The 16,654-nt window shown below is 47.9% G+C and overlaps 1 protein-coding gene across 6 annotated transcripts in view; it reads left to right on the forward strand.

The window, feature by feature from the left end:
- Window positions 1-4,733: 4,733 nt before the first annotated feature.
- Window positions 4,734-16,654, forward strand: part of ACTR3B (actin related protein 3B) — a 29,052-nt gene continuing 17,131 nt past the window's right edge. For 5 of the 6 annotated variants that reach the window (XM_066385750.1, XM_066385751.1, XM_066385753.1 and 2 more), the window contains exons 1-4: window positions 4,816-4,900; window positions 8,998-9,053; window positions 15,477-15,601; window positions 16,217-16,327. In XM_066385750.1, the coding sequence (XP_066241847.1) occupies window positions 4,857-4,900; window positions 8,998-9,053; window positions 15,477-15,601; window positions 16,217-16,327 (336 nt within the window). In that variant the 5' untranslated portion in view covers window positions 4,816-4,856. The other variant, XM_066385757.1, reaches the window with a different exon arrangement.

Raw genomic sequence — 16,654 nt, forward strand, 5'->3', positions numbered from 1 at the left:
CCCAGGTTTGAGACCCCGAGGTCGCCAGCTTGAGCGCAGGCTCATCTGGTTTGAGCAAAAACTCACCAGCTTGGACCCAAGGTCTCTGGCTCAAGCAAGGGGTTACTCGGTCTGCTGTAGCCCCATGGTCAAGGCACATATGAGAAAGCAATCAATGAACTAAGGTGTTGCAATGCACAACAAAAAACTAATGATTGATGCTTCTCATCTCTCTCCGTTCCTGTCTGTCTGTCCCTCTCTCTGACTCTCTCTGTCTCTGTAAAAAAAAAAAAGAAAGACCAAGACCTGGCTGGTTGGCTCAGTGGTAGAGCATCGGCCTGGCGTGCAGGAGTCCCAGGTTCGATTCCCAGCCAGGGCACACAGGAGAAGCGCCCGTCTGCTTCTCTACCGCTCCCCCTCTCCTTCCTCTCTGTCTCTCTCTTCCCCTCCCGCAGCCAAGGCTCCGTTGAAGCAAAGTTGGCCCGGGCGCTGAGGATGGCTCCATGGCCTCTGCCTCAGGCGCTAGAATGGCCCAGGTTGCAACAGAGCAACACCCTAGATGGGCAGAGCATCACCCCCTAGAGGGCATGCCGGGTGGATTCCGGTCGGGCGCATGCGAGAGTCTGTCTGACTGCCTCCACGTTTCCAGCTTCGGAAAAATGCAAAAAAAAAAAAAAAAAAAAAAAAAAAAGAAAAGAAAAGAAAAGAAAGACCAGCATTAAATGAAGACTTACTTACTAAGCATGGGTTAAAGGAAGAAAATTAAGACTCTCTTATGAGACACTGATGAAGGCCCAAGAATGATGTCAGAATAGAAAGATGAGCTACAAAGAAAAAAAAAAAAAAGTTCATCTGAGGGTGGTGCTGGGCTGTGCCGCAGTCAGGATAGTTGCTATGAAATCGTCCCATCATCCACTATGGAAGAGAGATGTCAGCATCTCTTCTAGGCAGGAACTGTTCCAGTTTCCATGTTTCTGCCTATTGAGGATGAGTGGGGGTGGGGTGGAAGTGGGTTGGGCTAGGGGTGGAGTAAGAGGCCCTTGTTGGGCAAAAGCACCTAAAGAGATGCCCCGTAGCTAAAGAAAGACAACTAAGACTTTCCTTTCCTTTCACCCAGAGAGAATTCTGCAGTCTGTTGGAAGGAGCAAACCTCCTTAGGAATGTAATTAATAGAAGTGATTCTTACGAAATTTGAGCTTTATTTCTCCGTGGATGTGTTGCTCAAAACACTGTCAAAAGGAATGCCACTCATCTCTGGTCTCAGGGAGTGTAGGATCTGAGAAGAATAACACAGAAGCATGTGTTGTAATATTCAGGGTGGGTGGCAAAAGTAGGTTTACAGTTATGAGTACAGGAAACAGGTTATTTTTGTCATATGTATTTTTTTTTAATTTATTGACTGATTTTTAGAGAAACAGAGAGAGGAAGGGAGAGAGAGGGGAGGAGGAAAGCATTCATTTGTTGTTCCATTTAGTTGTGCATTCATTGGTTGCTTCCCCTGTGTGCCCTGAGGTAGGAACGAACTCGCAATCTTGTTCTTTCAGGATGCTGTGTATTGTTATTTCTTATTGTATTATTTTCCATATGAATAACTGTAAACCTACTTTTGCCTCACCGTGTACAGGGGAAAAAAAACAATAAAAACGTTAACACAGAAATTACACCTAGCCTGACCAGGCGGTGGCGCAGTGGATAGAGCGTCGGACTGGGTTGCAGAGGACCCAGGTTTGAGACCCCGAGGTCACCAGCTTGAGCGCGGGCGCATCTGGTTTGAGCAAAAAAAAAAAAAAGCCCACCAGCTTGAACCCAAGGTCGCTGGCTCCAGCAAGGGGTTACTCGGTTTGCTGAAGGCCCACGGTCAAGGCACATATGAGAAAGCAATCAATGAACAACTAAGGTGTTGCAATGCGCAATGAAAAACTAATGATTGATGCTTCTCATCCCTCTCTGTTTCTGTCTGTCCCTGTCTATCCCTCTCTCTGACTCACTCTCTGTCTCTGTAAAAAAAAAAAAAAAAGAAATTACACCTAATTTCCACTTTTATTTGCTTGTGATAATAAAAAGCTAATAAAAGCAAATGTTACGTGTAATCGATAGGTTTTAAAAACTGCCTGATGACTTTTACTTATTGGATAACCTTTTTTTTTTTTTTTCAGAGACAGAGCGAGATAGACAGGAACAGAGAGAGATGATAAGCATCAATCATTAGTTTTTCCTTGTGCATTGCAACACCTTAGTTGTTCATTGATTGCTTTCTCATATGTGCCTTGACTGAGGGCCTTCAGCAGACCGAGTAACCCCTTGCTTGAGCCAGCGACCTTGGGTCCAAGCCAGTGAGCTTTTTGCTCAAGCCAGATGAGTCTGCGCTCAAGCTGGCGACCTGGGTCCTCCGCATCCCAGTCCGATGCTCTATCCACTGCTCCACCACCTGGTCAGGCTGGATAACCATTTTTTTTCAGTTCCTAGAAGATGCTAGCAGCTAGGGACTTCTGGGAATGTGTTTCTTAGCTCTGAGCCTTATTTGACCCTCATAGGTACATTTTCAAAAAGAAATGATCATAGGTTACCTAGAATGACCAACTAATCTATCTCTTCTCCTAGGGAAAAGAAAAAACAAGAAACAATGCTTTAAATACTAGTTAAGCTACATGGAACCACGTCTCCAGAAGGCTCATGAAAATTAATACCAAGACTGTGTGAGAGGGCAGGAAGCAGGAAGCCACTGGAACCTTCGATCTCTTTATAAAACGTAGCAGGGGCTTGCCTGCTTTGGTCCCTCGTTTGGGTAAGAACTTTGGAACGATCCCGTCTTTGGTACTGTACTTGAAAACATTCCTCCCCCTAATGCTCTGGGTGTGGCGTTGACTCAATCTGAGGCCATTCATTTCTGAAGGCTGGCCATGCATTTGTTCTGTGTGTTCTCCTCCTAGAGAAGAAATTAGGCAGTTTTCTGCTAGGTATCCTGAGTCTAACAATATATATATATATATTTTTTCTTTTTTGTATTTTTCTGAAGCTGGAAACGGGGAGAGACAGTCAGACAGACTCCCGCATGCGCCCGACCGGGATCCACCCGGCACGCCCACCAGGGGGCGATGCTCTGCCCACCAGGGGGCCATGCTCTGCTCACCAGGGGGCGATGTTCTGCCCCTCCGGGGGCGTCGCTTTGTTGCGACCAGAGCCACTCTAGCGCCTGGGGCAGAGGCCATGGAGCCATCCCCAGCACCCGGACCATCTTTGCTCCAATGAAGCCTCAGCTGCCGGAGGGGAAGAGAGAGACAGAGAGGAAGGAGAGGGGGAGGTGTGGAGAAGCAGATGGGCGCTTCTCCTGTGTGCCCTGGCCGGGAATCGAACCGGGGACTTATGCACGCCAGGCCGACACTCTACTACTGAGCCAACCGGCCAGGGCCTATATTTTTTTTTCTTTAAGGTGAAGATTATTCATTCATTTAACAGACATTTGGCTGCTTTCCATGGGTGCTGCGAGTACTACTGTACACATGCGTGCAACACCGATCACCAGTGGTAGAACAAACACGAGCCCTATCCTAGGGAGGGGGGGTAGGGGCAGGCTTCAGACACTAAGGTGACCAACTTTTTTACAATGAAAAGGAGGACAAAAATAAATTGAAGAAAACAATATTGTAAATAAAAAAAACATTTTATTCATTGCAACAATACACTATAATATGATAAATGTATAATAAAAACATTTGTAATATTTTATATTGTAATTATGCTTACACGCCTGTTAATTTTTAATAATAATTGTAAGAAAAAAGTACTCAGATACAAATACGTCACATCACACGCAGTGGATCGACTCTACTTTGATCAAATACGAACATTGACAGATTAATCTTCCAATATCAAAAAGGAGGACATGTAGGGGGACACTTTTCCAGGGAGGATGGAACTTACAAAAGAAGGACAGTCCTCCCTTAAGGAAGACGATTGGTCACCTTACAGCAGGGGTCTCAAACTCGCGGCCCACCGAACAATTTTGTGCGGCCCGCAGACTAATCCACGAAGTTCAAAATATTTTGGATAAAATTAAGTAAGCCTAGGGGCCTACTTGTATTTTTCATTTCTCTAGCATCCTAGCTAGATATTAGCTTAGTTAACAGCAGTTGCGATGCGAACTACAGTTTCTGGTCGTTTTGTGACACTGAGTAAAACTGCATGTACGATTGTGCTTGTTGTACTGACTTTTTTTTTTTCAACTGCAGTGAGAAAAGTGTTGCGTAACAGTTGCCTTTTGTAGACCTAGTGCGGCCCACCGAACCCTGTGATCTTGCTCTGCGGCCAACATGCTAAGTTGAGTTTGAGACCCCTGCCTTACAGATACATATATATATATGTACAGACACACATATATATGTAAAGATATATATATGTACAGACACACATATATGTTCAGATACATATATATGTACATATATATATATATATATAACTTTGCTTTAAGTTTTGTGAATGAAAGCAAGATTGTTGGGATAGAGAGTAAGGTCCTGGGAGGGGACAACTTCCTGGAGAAGGTGACATTGGAGCCGGGACTTACAGGCTGAGAAGGAGCCAGGCCACAGTAAGCAGGTCACGTTCATTGTAAATCAGTTAAAAATAGTCCCCAATCTTAGGCGTTGGGAGGTTGGAGGTGTGGGCAATGAGGCTCTCTGCCAGCACTAAAGATGGCGGGAGGGCGCCGAGAGGGGCGGGGCGTGCTCGCGGCCTGATTGGCCGGCCGGGGCCGCGTCACGTGGGCAATCGCCGAGCATCCGGACTCCTACGGTGGCGGCAGCTCGCGAGCGCGGACTACGCGGGGCGAGCGCGGCGAGCTGACGGTTGCGGGGCCAAGCCGAGCGGCGCTCGTGCCGAGCATGGCGGGGTCCCTGCCTCCGTGCGTGGTGGACTGCGGCACTGGGTAAGCGCCGCCGACGCCGCGCTCCTGCCCTGCTTTCGGCCCTCTCTCACCTGCGCCCGGGTCCCCGGTGCCGGGTCTCTGCCGAGCCCCGCGCAGGTGGAGGCGGCCCGCGCCGGGAAGCGCCGCGCGCGGAGGCCGCTCACCTACACCGGGAGAGCTCCCTCGCCGCCCCCTCCTCTCCGGGGCGGGGGTTCCCGGGCCTCTCCGCCGCTCCCGGGGATACCCCGTTTCTGTGCAGGTGGCTGGAGACCCTCCGGTGTCCCTAACGGTGCCCTTCGCTCCCAACGCCCTTAGCACGCGTCCTCTCCGGTGCGGGCCTCTCCGGGGCCACCGCGCGCACGCCGCTGCTCGTGGCTGAGCATCCTTCGCCGCTGAGCGCGAGGAGGTCGCTGCAGCCGGTTAGCAGCCGGGCGCCGTCTCTGCGTCGCGCTCTGCTGACCCCCAGCGCCCAGCGGCGCGCTCGGCCTCAGCTCTTGCTGGAGTTTGCGGAGACTTGCCTTTTCCCTTAAAAAAAAAAAAAAAAAATGCAAAAAAGAAAGAAAGAGGGGGAAAAAGGGGAGGGGCTGCTCCATTTTGTAAAACAGAAAATCTAAATTTGGGAAAGCCTGTGTCTGGTATAGATTCTATTTCCTCTCCACCAACTCCTTTACTTTTTGGGTGTAATTCTTTTGGATGTCGTTCAGGTATGCAAAAAGGGACCTTTGGAAATTTCCGGTGCTGTCACTGGCCCAAGCTTAGCTGAATTCTGGAAGGTGCTTAGTGACTCTCTAGCTCTAGCTTGTAGCTGAGAAATCCAAGATTGCCTGCTTGCTTGTGAGGTGAAGAAGTGGATAAAATAGCCTGGAAAGGAATGTAGTCTCTTAAATGTCTTTTCAGGATGGGATAATAATGATGATAATAATAAGAATAATAATAGACTTTTTTTCTGGACAAAAATGCACGTGGTTTGGTTTCCTTGACAACCTTGAGGGGGTGTCTTCGGTTAATCTGCTGTAGCCCATCTTCTACTGACATCCCCCCCACCCCAACTTTGGTTGCTGAAGCCACCAGTTGTGGTTACAGGCTGGGGAAAAAAAACACACCTGCCTTTTTGCTTGAACTAATTCTTTTTGAAATATACATTGTACCAAAAGTATTGTGGCTCTTTATTTTAGCGATCCTTTTGGTGCCCAAGAACAAGCCAAAAAAGTCTGCATTGGTATTAACACCCCCCCCCCCCAGTTGTCAGCTCCCTTCTCCCACAAATCTAGTGTTCCACCCCAAGCCCACCTGAGGTCTGGTGGTGTCAATTGTGAAGGCAACAAGTCAAAGTCTTTTTCTTCCCCTCATTTGCATGTGAAGCTCTTGCCTTTGTACTTTTTGGTCCTGTCAAACTGTTGAAATCCAAAGCGTTTCTTGGTGGTAGTAGCACAATGCTCACAATATTTGTCACCTTTTGTTTGTTTGTTTATTTGTTTTGTGACAGAGACAGAGAGAGGGACAGACAGGAAGGGAGAGATGAGAAGCATCAATTCTTCATTGCGACACCTTAGTTGTTCATTGATTGCTTTCTCATATGTGTCTTGACTGGGGACTACAGCAGACTGAGTGACCCCTTGCTTAAGCCAGCAACCTTGAGTTCAAGCTGGTGAGCTGTGCTCAAACCAGATGAGCCCCCTCTCAAGCCAGCGACCTCGGGGTCTCGAACCTGGGTCCTCTACATCCCAGTCCGACGCTCTATCCACTGCTCCACCGCCTGGTCAGGCCGTTGGTCACCTTTAATATTAGGGACTTGACTCATCGTTCTTGTACATTTCTAAAATGTAGTGCTCCGTTTTGACCTTCTGTGGTAAGGGGTAAATTTAGCTCAGCTCTTTTGGAGACAGAACTTCAGAACATCATTGCTTTGGGGCCCCGGGTCACGTTAGCATCTTCAGGCTGTCCTAAGTTTTGATGTCGAGACTTGGAGGTGTTAGAATCTCCCCAGGGGATGGGCATATTCTATTATGGACAGGGCTAGAGTCAGTTGTGAATTCCCAGTGTCCAGTGAACTGCCTGAGGGAGCAGCCTGGAAGAACCTCAGTTTACTTTAAAGCATATTTCCCAGAGAGCTAACATGGTTTCAAAGTAGGATTTTTTAAAAAATGGGTAAATGCAGATTAAAAATAATTAGGACCCAGGAAAAGAATGGGTATTGGGAGTCCTTCTAAGGAGTTGTTGACCTGTGGTGCTGGAATTAGGCCTCGCATTTGGGTCTTAGTCTTCCTTTGACAAAATGATGAAGCGTCATTGTCATTATGTAATTCCTTTCCTTAGGAAGGAAGAGAAATACCAGTTTCTCAGATGAAAGCTTTTTTTTTTTTTTTAATTAATTAATTTATTTTTACAGTGACAGAGAGAGACACAGATAGGGACAGACGGACAGGAACGGAGAGAGATGAGAAGCATCAATCATCAGTTTTTCGTTACGACACCTTAGTTGTTCATTGATTGCTCTCTCATATGTGCTTTGACCATGGGCCTTCAGCAGACTGAGTAACCCCTTGCTTGAGGTGAGCCTTGCTCAAACCAGAAGATGAGCCCGCGCTCAAGCTGGCGACCTCGGGGTCTCAAACCTGGGTCCGCCGCATCCCAGTCCAATGCTCTATCCACTGCGCCACCGCCTGGTCAGGCTCAGATGAAAGCTTTTTTGGTACTAAATTCTAAAAGAAAAATTCACACTGAACTATACAGGACAGACACCAATGATTTAGTAGACAGTGTACTAAGTAGCATTTAAATTAAAAAAAAAAATTTAATTGACTTTATAGAGAGAAGAAGGAGAGAGAGAGAAATACTAATTTATTGTTTTATTTATGCATTGACTGGTTGATTCTTGTGTGTGTCCTGACCAGGGATCAAACCCACAACATCTTGACATATTAGGTCGATGCTCTAAGCAACTGACTACCCAGCCAGGGCCCACCTTGTTTATTTTTAGAAGTACTTCATATATTTGGGTGTGTTCAGGGTCTCTCGTACCCCCCCCCCCCCCCCCCCGATTAAGTGATTTGCTAGGAACAATCACAGGAGTCTATAGAAAGGTTACAAAGCAAAAACAGACAAGAGAAAAGGCATATGAGGAGGGTCGGGAGGAACCCAGGAGCAAGCTGCTGGCGTCCTTGGAGTCACATGGATCTGTTACAGCACAACCAGCAAGCTCATCTCGGGCTCTGCAGGATGCTTCTCCTGGGGGCCGGTCACTGACCCTCTGTCCAGCACACGTCGAAATTCCAGAGTTCCTGAAGGAATGCAGATGTTCAGCATATTGTTCGCATGGTTTGGGCACACTGAGAACCACTCATCATTTAGGGAATGGTGGGGACCCTTCTGAAATCTGAGTTCCCAGATGCCAGACAAAGGTAGTGCTGGCAAGCAGGCCTTCCTAAGGATAGCAGGCTAGTCCCTGTTAACTCTTTTCTGCACATAGGGATATGAACCCTTTGCAATGTAAGTTGCAGATACATCTTGCCTATGTAGCATTTGTTTTTTGCCAGGCAATTTTTTCTCTTTTAAAGTAACCAGATTTATGTATCTTTTTTATTGTTTCTGGATTTTGAGTCATAGTTTAAGAACATTGTTCCTCAGATTCCTAGCTTATGTATATTTTAAATTTTTTATTTATTTTTCTCCTTTTTCCAAGTGAGAGGAGGAGAGATAGACTCCCACATGTTCCCTGACCGGGATCTACCTGGCAACCCCCATCTGGGGCCGATGCTCTGCCCATCTGGGGCCATGCTCATAATGGAGCTATATTTGGCACCTGAGGTGGAGGCTCCATGAAGCCATCCTCAGTGCCCAGGGCCAATGCATTCAAACCAGTCAAGTCATGGCTATGGGAGAGGAAGAGAGAGAGAGAGACAGACAGACGGAGGAGGAGGAAGAGTGGAGAAGCAGATGGTCACTTCTGTGTGCCCTGACTGAGAATTGAACCTGGGACATCCACACTCTGGGATGGCGCTCTGCCACTGAGCCAACTGGCTAGGGCTTTGGAGAGCTTATATATAATAAGATACCTTGGTAGGGTATAGAGGCAAATACTGTTACCTAAACCTGTGTCGATGACTTTGTGCTTTCAGGTATACCAAGCTTGGCTACGCAGGCAACACAGAGCCACAGTTCATTATTCCTTCATGTAAGTAAAACCCGCCCTCGGGTTGATAAAGGACTGTTTCTCAGAGTTATAAGCATTCCACTTTGGTTTTTTCCCCAGGTACATGAATTTACCTGCCATCTTCATTTAGAAGGTTGTTCTGGTTCCTAGGGAGGGTTATTTATTTATTTTTACACCTCAATTCTCAATGTTAACTACTGGCTGCGGCTGTGACTTAAAAAAAACACAGAAAACCCCAACTTTCTTGTTTTTTGATTCTCTTCCATTATGGTCTTTGTCACTGTCATTGGCATCTTAGCTGAGATGGTTGGTTGGGGCCTTTCATTCAGTCATAAACGTCTGAGTCATTTAGAAGAAGTCTACATGTCTCTCTAAGATTGATTTGTAATTTGTGAGTCAGGACGGTTTTATTAACTTCGTACCTTTGTGGACTGCATATCCATTGCATTCACTTTGTCTTTTGAAAGGCTTGTTTTCTTTTTTTGAAATGAAGAGGCCTGAGGACTGTTTTATTGTATTCAGAAGTGTTTTGTTCTTGTTTAATTTTTAGTCAATGGAGAAGGATAAACTAAAAGGAAGAAGGGCCCTCCCATTTGGGCAAGAGTGCATCCTACCACCTTTCTGTTTCCCACGGGAGTTTCCGGGGTCAGGGCAGTTGCTGATACGGTTGAATTCTTTTCTGAAACTATTTAAGTTCTGGGTTATTATTTGGAGACAGTTTACTGAGAGAATAAGGAATCTCAGTCCAGGGTGAGGTGAACGTCTGCCTCCTACCTGTGGCTCTGGTATGATAAGTTGTGATCTTAGAAACTGTCATTTGGCCAATGGTGTGGTAATGACAGGCTCTCCTGACCAGTAAGGATTTGGGCAGCTGAGTGATGGTGCAGTCAAGGAGCTTGTTTAGGCTTTATTCAAGGGAAGATGAAAGATGTTTTGGTGAACGAATGTGGGCATTTGGATCACTAGAAAGTGGACTCCAGATGCCTTGAGAGCATTGAAGTTGCCTCCTGCCAGTTCCCTGCTTGCTGGGTGACTGACTGATCACGGGTTTGATTTTCCAGGTCTGAGTACTTTGATACCCTGGGTGTTTCTGTCAATAGACATGATTGGTCTGCTGCACCCTCATTTTAAATTCATCATTTGGTGGATTCGTTTGTATCACAGATGGGGGGACTGGGAGTCCGAGATCAGGTGCCATCAGGGTTGGTTTCCGGTGAGGTCTTGCTCTTGGTCTGCATGTGGTGGCTTCCTGCTCTGCCCTCACGTGGCCTTTTCTCTGTCTGTGGCTGAGAGGGGGAGCTCCGGTGTCTCTTCCTCTTAGAAGGACAACAGTCATTGGATTAGGGCCCCACCCTCATGACCTCACTTACTACAGGCCTTCTCTCCCAATAGGATCACACTAGGTGATAAAGTTTCAGCATAAGACAGCTGAGGGGACTGTTCACTCCATAACAGCTGGCATTCTGAGGGATAGACCAGTCTTTTGTGAATTTTGTTATTGCGAATGCCCCAGAACTTGACCGTTCCATGCCAAATTGATAAAATGGTCTTTCTGTCTCTTCAAAGCCAATTAGGTTTTAACCTTGTTAAGTGCCACGGCTGTGAGAGGCTGACCTGACATTTCGTGCGCTAAAGCTTTGGCATTAAAAACTGTCAGCGGCCCTGGCCGGTTGGCTCAGCGGTAGAGCGTCGGCCTAGCGTGCGGAGAACCCGGGTTCGATTCCCGGCCAGGGCACACAGGAGAAGCGCCCATTTGCTTCTCCACCCCTCCGCCGCGCTTTCCTCTCTGTCTCTTTCTTCCCCTTCCGCAGCCAAGGCTCCATTGGAGCAAAGATGGCCCAGGCGCTGGGGATGGCTCTGTGGCCTCTGCCTCAGGCGCCAGAGTGGCTCTGGTTGCAACATGGCGACGCCCAGGATGGGCAGAGCATCGCCCCATGGTGGGCGTGCCGGGTGGATACCGGTCAGGCGGCGCATGCGGGAGTCTGTCTGACTGTCTCTCCCTGTTTCCAGCTTCAGAAAAACAAAACAAAACAAAAAAAACTGTCAGCAGCGTTCTGTCTGTGCCCTTTAACCTATCACATAGTGGGGAGGGGAATGGAGGCCCGTTATGAGCAGGGTTTTGTTCCCTGTCCCCGGTCAGGGCCCTCTAAGATTGGTGCTGCAAGAGCTTTGCGGTGGTGGAAGCTGGAGAGATGGTAAAAATGTCAGAGGGGGATAGAGAAGAAGTGGGCTGTTGGCAGCCCTGTTGGCGCAGAGCGAGGTGCTGAGCCCCGTCCTGCCTTCAGGGCAGCTCTGCATGGTCTGGTCTGTCTAGGCCTCCCTACAGAATCTGCTTGCTTATTTGAAGAAAGGGTTTCCCTACCTTTTGTTTTACTTTAAGTTGTCAGAGAATATTGGGAATCACGGACAAGTTTCAGAAGAGGAGGGTACCTGTGATCAGTTCCTAGAAGGCGGATGTGGGAGGGCAGTGAGGGTTGGGAGGAAGAAGGTATGTTGCAGATGTTTGGTGTTTGTTTCTATTTTTTAAATTTTTTTTGTATTTTTTTTTTTTTGTATTTTTCTGAAGTTGGAAACGGGGAGGCAGTCAGACAGACTCCCGCATGCACCTGACCAGGATCCACCCGGCATGCCCACCAGGGGGCGATGCTCTGCCCATCTGGGGCGTCACTCTGTTGTGACCAGAGCCACTCTAGTGCCTGAGGCAGAGGCCACGGAACCATCCCCAGCACCCGGGCCAGTGTTGCTCCAATGGAGCCTTGGCTGCGGGAGGGGAAGAGAGAGACAGAGAGGAAGGAGAGGGGGAGGGGTGGAGAAGCAGATGGGCGCTTCTCCTGTGTGCCCTGGCCGGGAATCGAACCCGGGACTTCTGCACACCAGGCCGACGCTCTACCACTGAGCCAACTGGCCAGGGTTGACGTTTTGGTGTTTGGAGGGTTCAGGTGTAAAGGTCCAGTAGGCAAGTGGGTAAAGGTTTGATAACTCGGGGAGAGGTCCAGACTGCAGACAGAGACTGAGCCCAGCGATGGCTTTCTTTTCTGTTTTGTTTTTATTTTATTTTATTTTATTTTATTTTATTTTATTTTATTTTATTTTATTTTAGTTATTGATTTTACAGAGAGAGGAGGGGGTCTGGGGACAAGAAGCATCAACTCATAGTTGCTTCACTTGAGCTGTTCATTGATTGCTTCTCGCAAGTGCAGGGTTTTGAACTGGTAACTTCAGCTTTCCAGGTTGACTCTCTGTCCACTGCCCACCCCAGGGCAGGCTCTATTTCTTTTTGTGTCCTTTTTTTTTTTTTTTTCATTTTTCTGAAGCTGGAAACAGGGAGAGACAGTCTGACAGACTCCCGCATGCGCCCGACCGGGATCCACCCGGCACGCCCACCAGGGGCGGTGCTCTGCCCCCCCAGGGGGCGATGCTCTGCCCATCCTGGGCGTCGCCATATTGCAACCAGAGCCACTCTAGCACCTGAGGCAGAGGCCACAGAGCCATGCTCAGCGCCCGGGCCATCTTTGCTCCAATGGAGCCTTGGCTGCGGGAGGGGAAGAGAGAGACAGAGAGGAAAGCGCAGCGGAGGGGTGGAGAAGCAAATGGGCGCTTCTCCTATGTGCCCTGGCCGGGAATCGAACCCGGGTCCTCCGCACGCTAGGCCGACGCTCTACCGCTGAGCCAACCGGCCAGGGCCTGTGTCCATTTTTTAATCAAAATTTTCAAACTTTTGGTCCTGTCAGCTGTTCTAGCAAGTGTTCTTAAAGATGCAGAATTTGAAATCTTTGGCTGTAGTCTTCCTTGGACATGCTGTCCCTGATGACCGCTGTTAGATTTGCCCTTGGATGACTTTTTAGCGTGTGAACAATAGCCTCCCTCTTGGCACCACATGTGCCCTATGCCCATACAGCTTTTCTTATAAATGCAAAATGTTTGTATTTTCAGGTTTAATCTTGTTAGTTTCGATTCATCATTACACCTGGCTGAGGTGTTTTATTTTTGAATTTGTTTAAATAATTTCCAAACTATTTCCTTTGCTTTAAAACATTTTACTTCAAAACAGTTACAGATTCGCAGGAGTTGTTACACCTAACATTACCTACTCCAGTATCAACACTAGGAAACGGGCGTGGGTGTGTGGGTGGATGGGTGCGTGGGTGCCTGTAAGCAAGGTAGGAATGATTTTATCACCATGGAGATCTCCCAGTCCTGGCCTCTCATAATTACGCTTACACTTTCCCTCCCACAGTTCCTGACCTCTGACATCCCCTCATCTGTCTCCATCTCCATAACTTTGTTATTTTCATAATGTTACATAAGTGGAACTGTACAGTATGTGTCCTTTCGAGGGTGCCTCTTTCACTTGGCATTGTGCCCCGGAGGTCTGTCCTGGTTGCCTGTGTTAGGAGTTGCTCTTTTTTCTTGCCGGGTGTGTTCCAGTGTGTGGAGGAGCCACAGTTGCTTACACTTCCACCTGTTGAGGGCGTCTTGGTGTTTGCCGCTTTAACCGTTACAGATAGTTGCTGGGAAGACTGTGGACAGGTTTTTTGTGTGGACGTAAGTTCTCATTTCTCTGGGTAAGCACTGTGGCGTGCAGTCGCTGGCTGGTGCGGCAAGTTTATTTTTTAGTGGTTTTAACCTGTAGAGTAGCTCCCCTCGTAGATTGCAACCCCCGTTTCTGGTAGCCTCCTTCCTTCCTGAGACTCGTTGCGTGTGCAGCAGAGTACACAGACGTGCGTTGTTACCCTGGCGCTACAAACCACTACACTGTTTCATGTGCCTTTCTTATCATCATTGCAGCCCAGTGACCTCCTAGGTCAGTCCGTGGAGCCCCCGTCATTCTTGTCCGTGGCTGCAGATAGGCCACTGCATGGCCATGCCACATACATGCAGCCAGCTGGGATGTGCAGATCCACGCATACTTGGGTTTGATCTTGCCCAGAGGATAGGATCTGTCACTCACAGTCCCGGCCCACCGTGTGAGGATCCCTGAGGTCCGTGGCAGGCACTGAAATACCTAACCTGTGCCTCGCGTGGCTCTGTGCGGTGTCTCTCAGTGTGCCATTGAATGGCATGTTCAGTTTTTGGAGGGTGCTTGATTGATCTCTGCAGGTTGCTGTGGTGGGTCGTGGCCCACCGTCCTCTCCAGGTCCCAGGTATGCTCCTGCTGTGCTGATGGGGACACTCTCCAGGCTCTTTGTCTAGCACGTCACACCTGCCTGTATGGCCCTGTGCTTTGAATCTGCGCCACCTTTCCTAATGAGCTGGAGCGAAGGGAGGTGGCAGAGCGGTCGCCTCTCTAGCCCGTCATTTCGGGGCGCCTTTCTGAGAAAAGGAGTCACCTCACCCTCACAGCTTCGTGCCATTCTTCATATAGAATAAACTGGGGGTTTCAGAACATCCTTTTTTAAAAAAGTCATATGGCCTGACCTCTGGTGGCACAGTGAATAAAGCTTCGACCTGGAAACACTGAGGTTGCCGGTTCAAAACCCTGCACTTGTCTGGTCAAGGCACATATGGGAGTTGATGCTTCCTGCTCCTCCCTCCTCCCTCTCTTTCTCTCTCTCTCCTCTCTAAAAATGAATAAATAAAAAATAAAAAAATAAAATGGTCTTAAAAAAATAGTCATATGTGCTTACTCAGTTATTTTATAGTAAACTTGATGACGATGCATTTACAGAAACTTAGAGAGCCACCCGCGGTTAGGGACTTCGATGGGGAACTGAATCTTTGTGCAGGTTTCTGGATTTCTTCATGGGTTCAATTCTGGAGGGAGGTTTTAGGTAATTTTTACAGTTCAGTATATTCCCAGATGTCAAGGCTAAGCTCTTACTAAAGTAGTGTATCAAAAGCCTTTAATATTTTTACATAGTACACTTTGATTACAGTACTTTTTGTGGTAGAGATTAACAAGCAGCATCCTAATTTTTCCTTTCAATGAGAAGTCAGTTCTTTTTCTTCTGTAACAAGACTAAAAAGATATTTTCAATCTACCTAGTGCAGAGTTTTATTAAAGAAATATAAGGGCACACGGGCGTTACTATTCAGTTAATTCTCCTCTTCTGTATTACATTTTTAATTTTGTCTTTTCTGTTGTATTTTAAAGTTTGGAATCTATTGATGTTTGTTTCAAGAGCATTTCCCTGTCATGTGGGATTTTCTTTTCTGATAAGCTGAGAAATTTAGTAACGTCGCTGACGTCAGCATTGGAGGCAGACCAGCTACGTTCCCTGTGCCTTGCTAACAGTATGCTGGGATGCAGTGGTAGCTTTATTTTGTGCTCTGCGATCGTGTCTTCTCTGTGAACATTCTCCACCCCAGACTGAAAACCCCGAACATTGAAGGGTTACTTGCATCTATGTAGGGAGTATAGTATCATTTCTGAATTATTTATATAAACATGGAGAGTGATGGAAATCTTGTGCTTTTTTTTTTCTTCTTTTTCTTTTTTTTAAGGTATCGCCATCAGAGAGTCAGCAAAGGTGGTTGACCAAGCGCAGAGGAAAGTGCTGAGGGGAGTGGACGACCTGGACTTCTTCATCGGGGATGAAGCTATAGACAAGCCCACTTATGCCACAAAGGTGAGGCCCGGTGGGGCATGGCCAGGACTAGCAGCTCGGGAGAGGGCGGCAAGTGGTAGGGAGCTCACCTGGACAGATACCTGCGCGTGGGGTTCCATCCTGTCCCCATGTGAAAGGGAGGTTTTCCTGCTGTTGTTGGTGACGTGGGGCATTGAGTGGGTGTTCAAAGCCCCAAGATGCAGCCTGGCCTCAGGTGCTGGGTTTCACGTGAGGGCAGGCTCTGCTGTGACAGGTGACTCATCACAGGGTGACTCATCAGCCTGTCACTCAGCTTGCACATTGATGAATGGAAAGAGCAACTCTCAACTTATTTGAGGAGCCGTTCTGAAACATAAAAGCTCCTGGTCGAATGGTTTGGTGGGTGGGCTTCACCCTCTACCTGTCATTCCGTAGCTCTTTGTACTCAGAGGGGGGTGGCGATGGGGGATAAAGAGTTATGTAACAGTCTTTCTGCAAAGGCGCCTGTTGCTTCTCCACGTGAATTAACGTTCACTCCCCGTGGAGGACACCTTGACTCTGTGATGAGTCAGACACCCCAGGCCAGGCCATGCCGTTAGGGTGTCACTCTCGCTGGTGGGGCCTGGAGCCTGACCTGCCTGGTTTCTCTTGCATTAGTGGCCGATCAGACATGGAATCATCGAAGACTGGGATCTGATGGAGCGGTTCATGGAACAAGTGATTTTTAAATACCTTCGAGCTGAACCTGAGGACCATTACTTCTTAATGGTGAGTAACTGCAGCCAACAGGGCTGCGTCTCCCCACGCGGAATCGCAGGTGTGGGCCCTGTGGCTGCAGACACCGCATGTCCCCCTTTGCGTCTCCAGTGGCTCATGTCAAATTCGTGGAGCGGGGCCTGACCTGTGGTGGCGCAGTGGATAAAGCGTCGACCTGGAAATGCTGAGGTCGCCGGTTCGAAACCCTGGGCTTGCCTGGTCAAGGCACATATGGGAGTTGATGCTTCCTGCTCCTCCCCCACTTCTCTCTCTCTGTCTCTCATCTCTCTCTGTCTCTCTCTCTCATCTCTAAAATGAATCAATTAAAAAAAAAAACCA

This window comes from Saccopteryx leptura, chromosome 5 (assembly GCF_036850995.1).
Source record: "Saccopteryx leptura isolate mSacLep1 chromosome 5, mSacLep1_pri_phased_curated, whole genome shotgun sequence".
Lineage (NCBI taxonomy): Eukaryota > Metazoa > Chordata > Mammalia > Chiroptera > Emballonuridae > Saccopteryx > Saccopteryx leptura.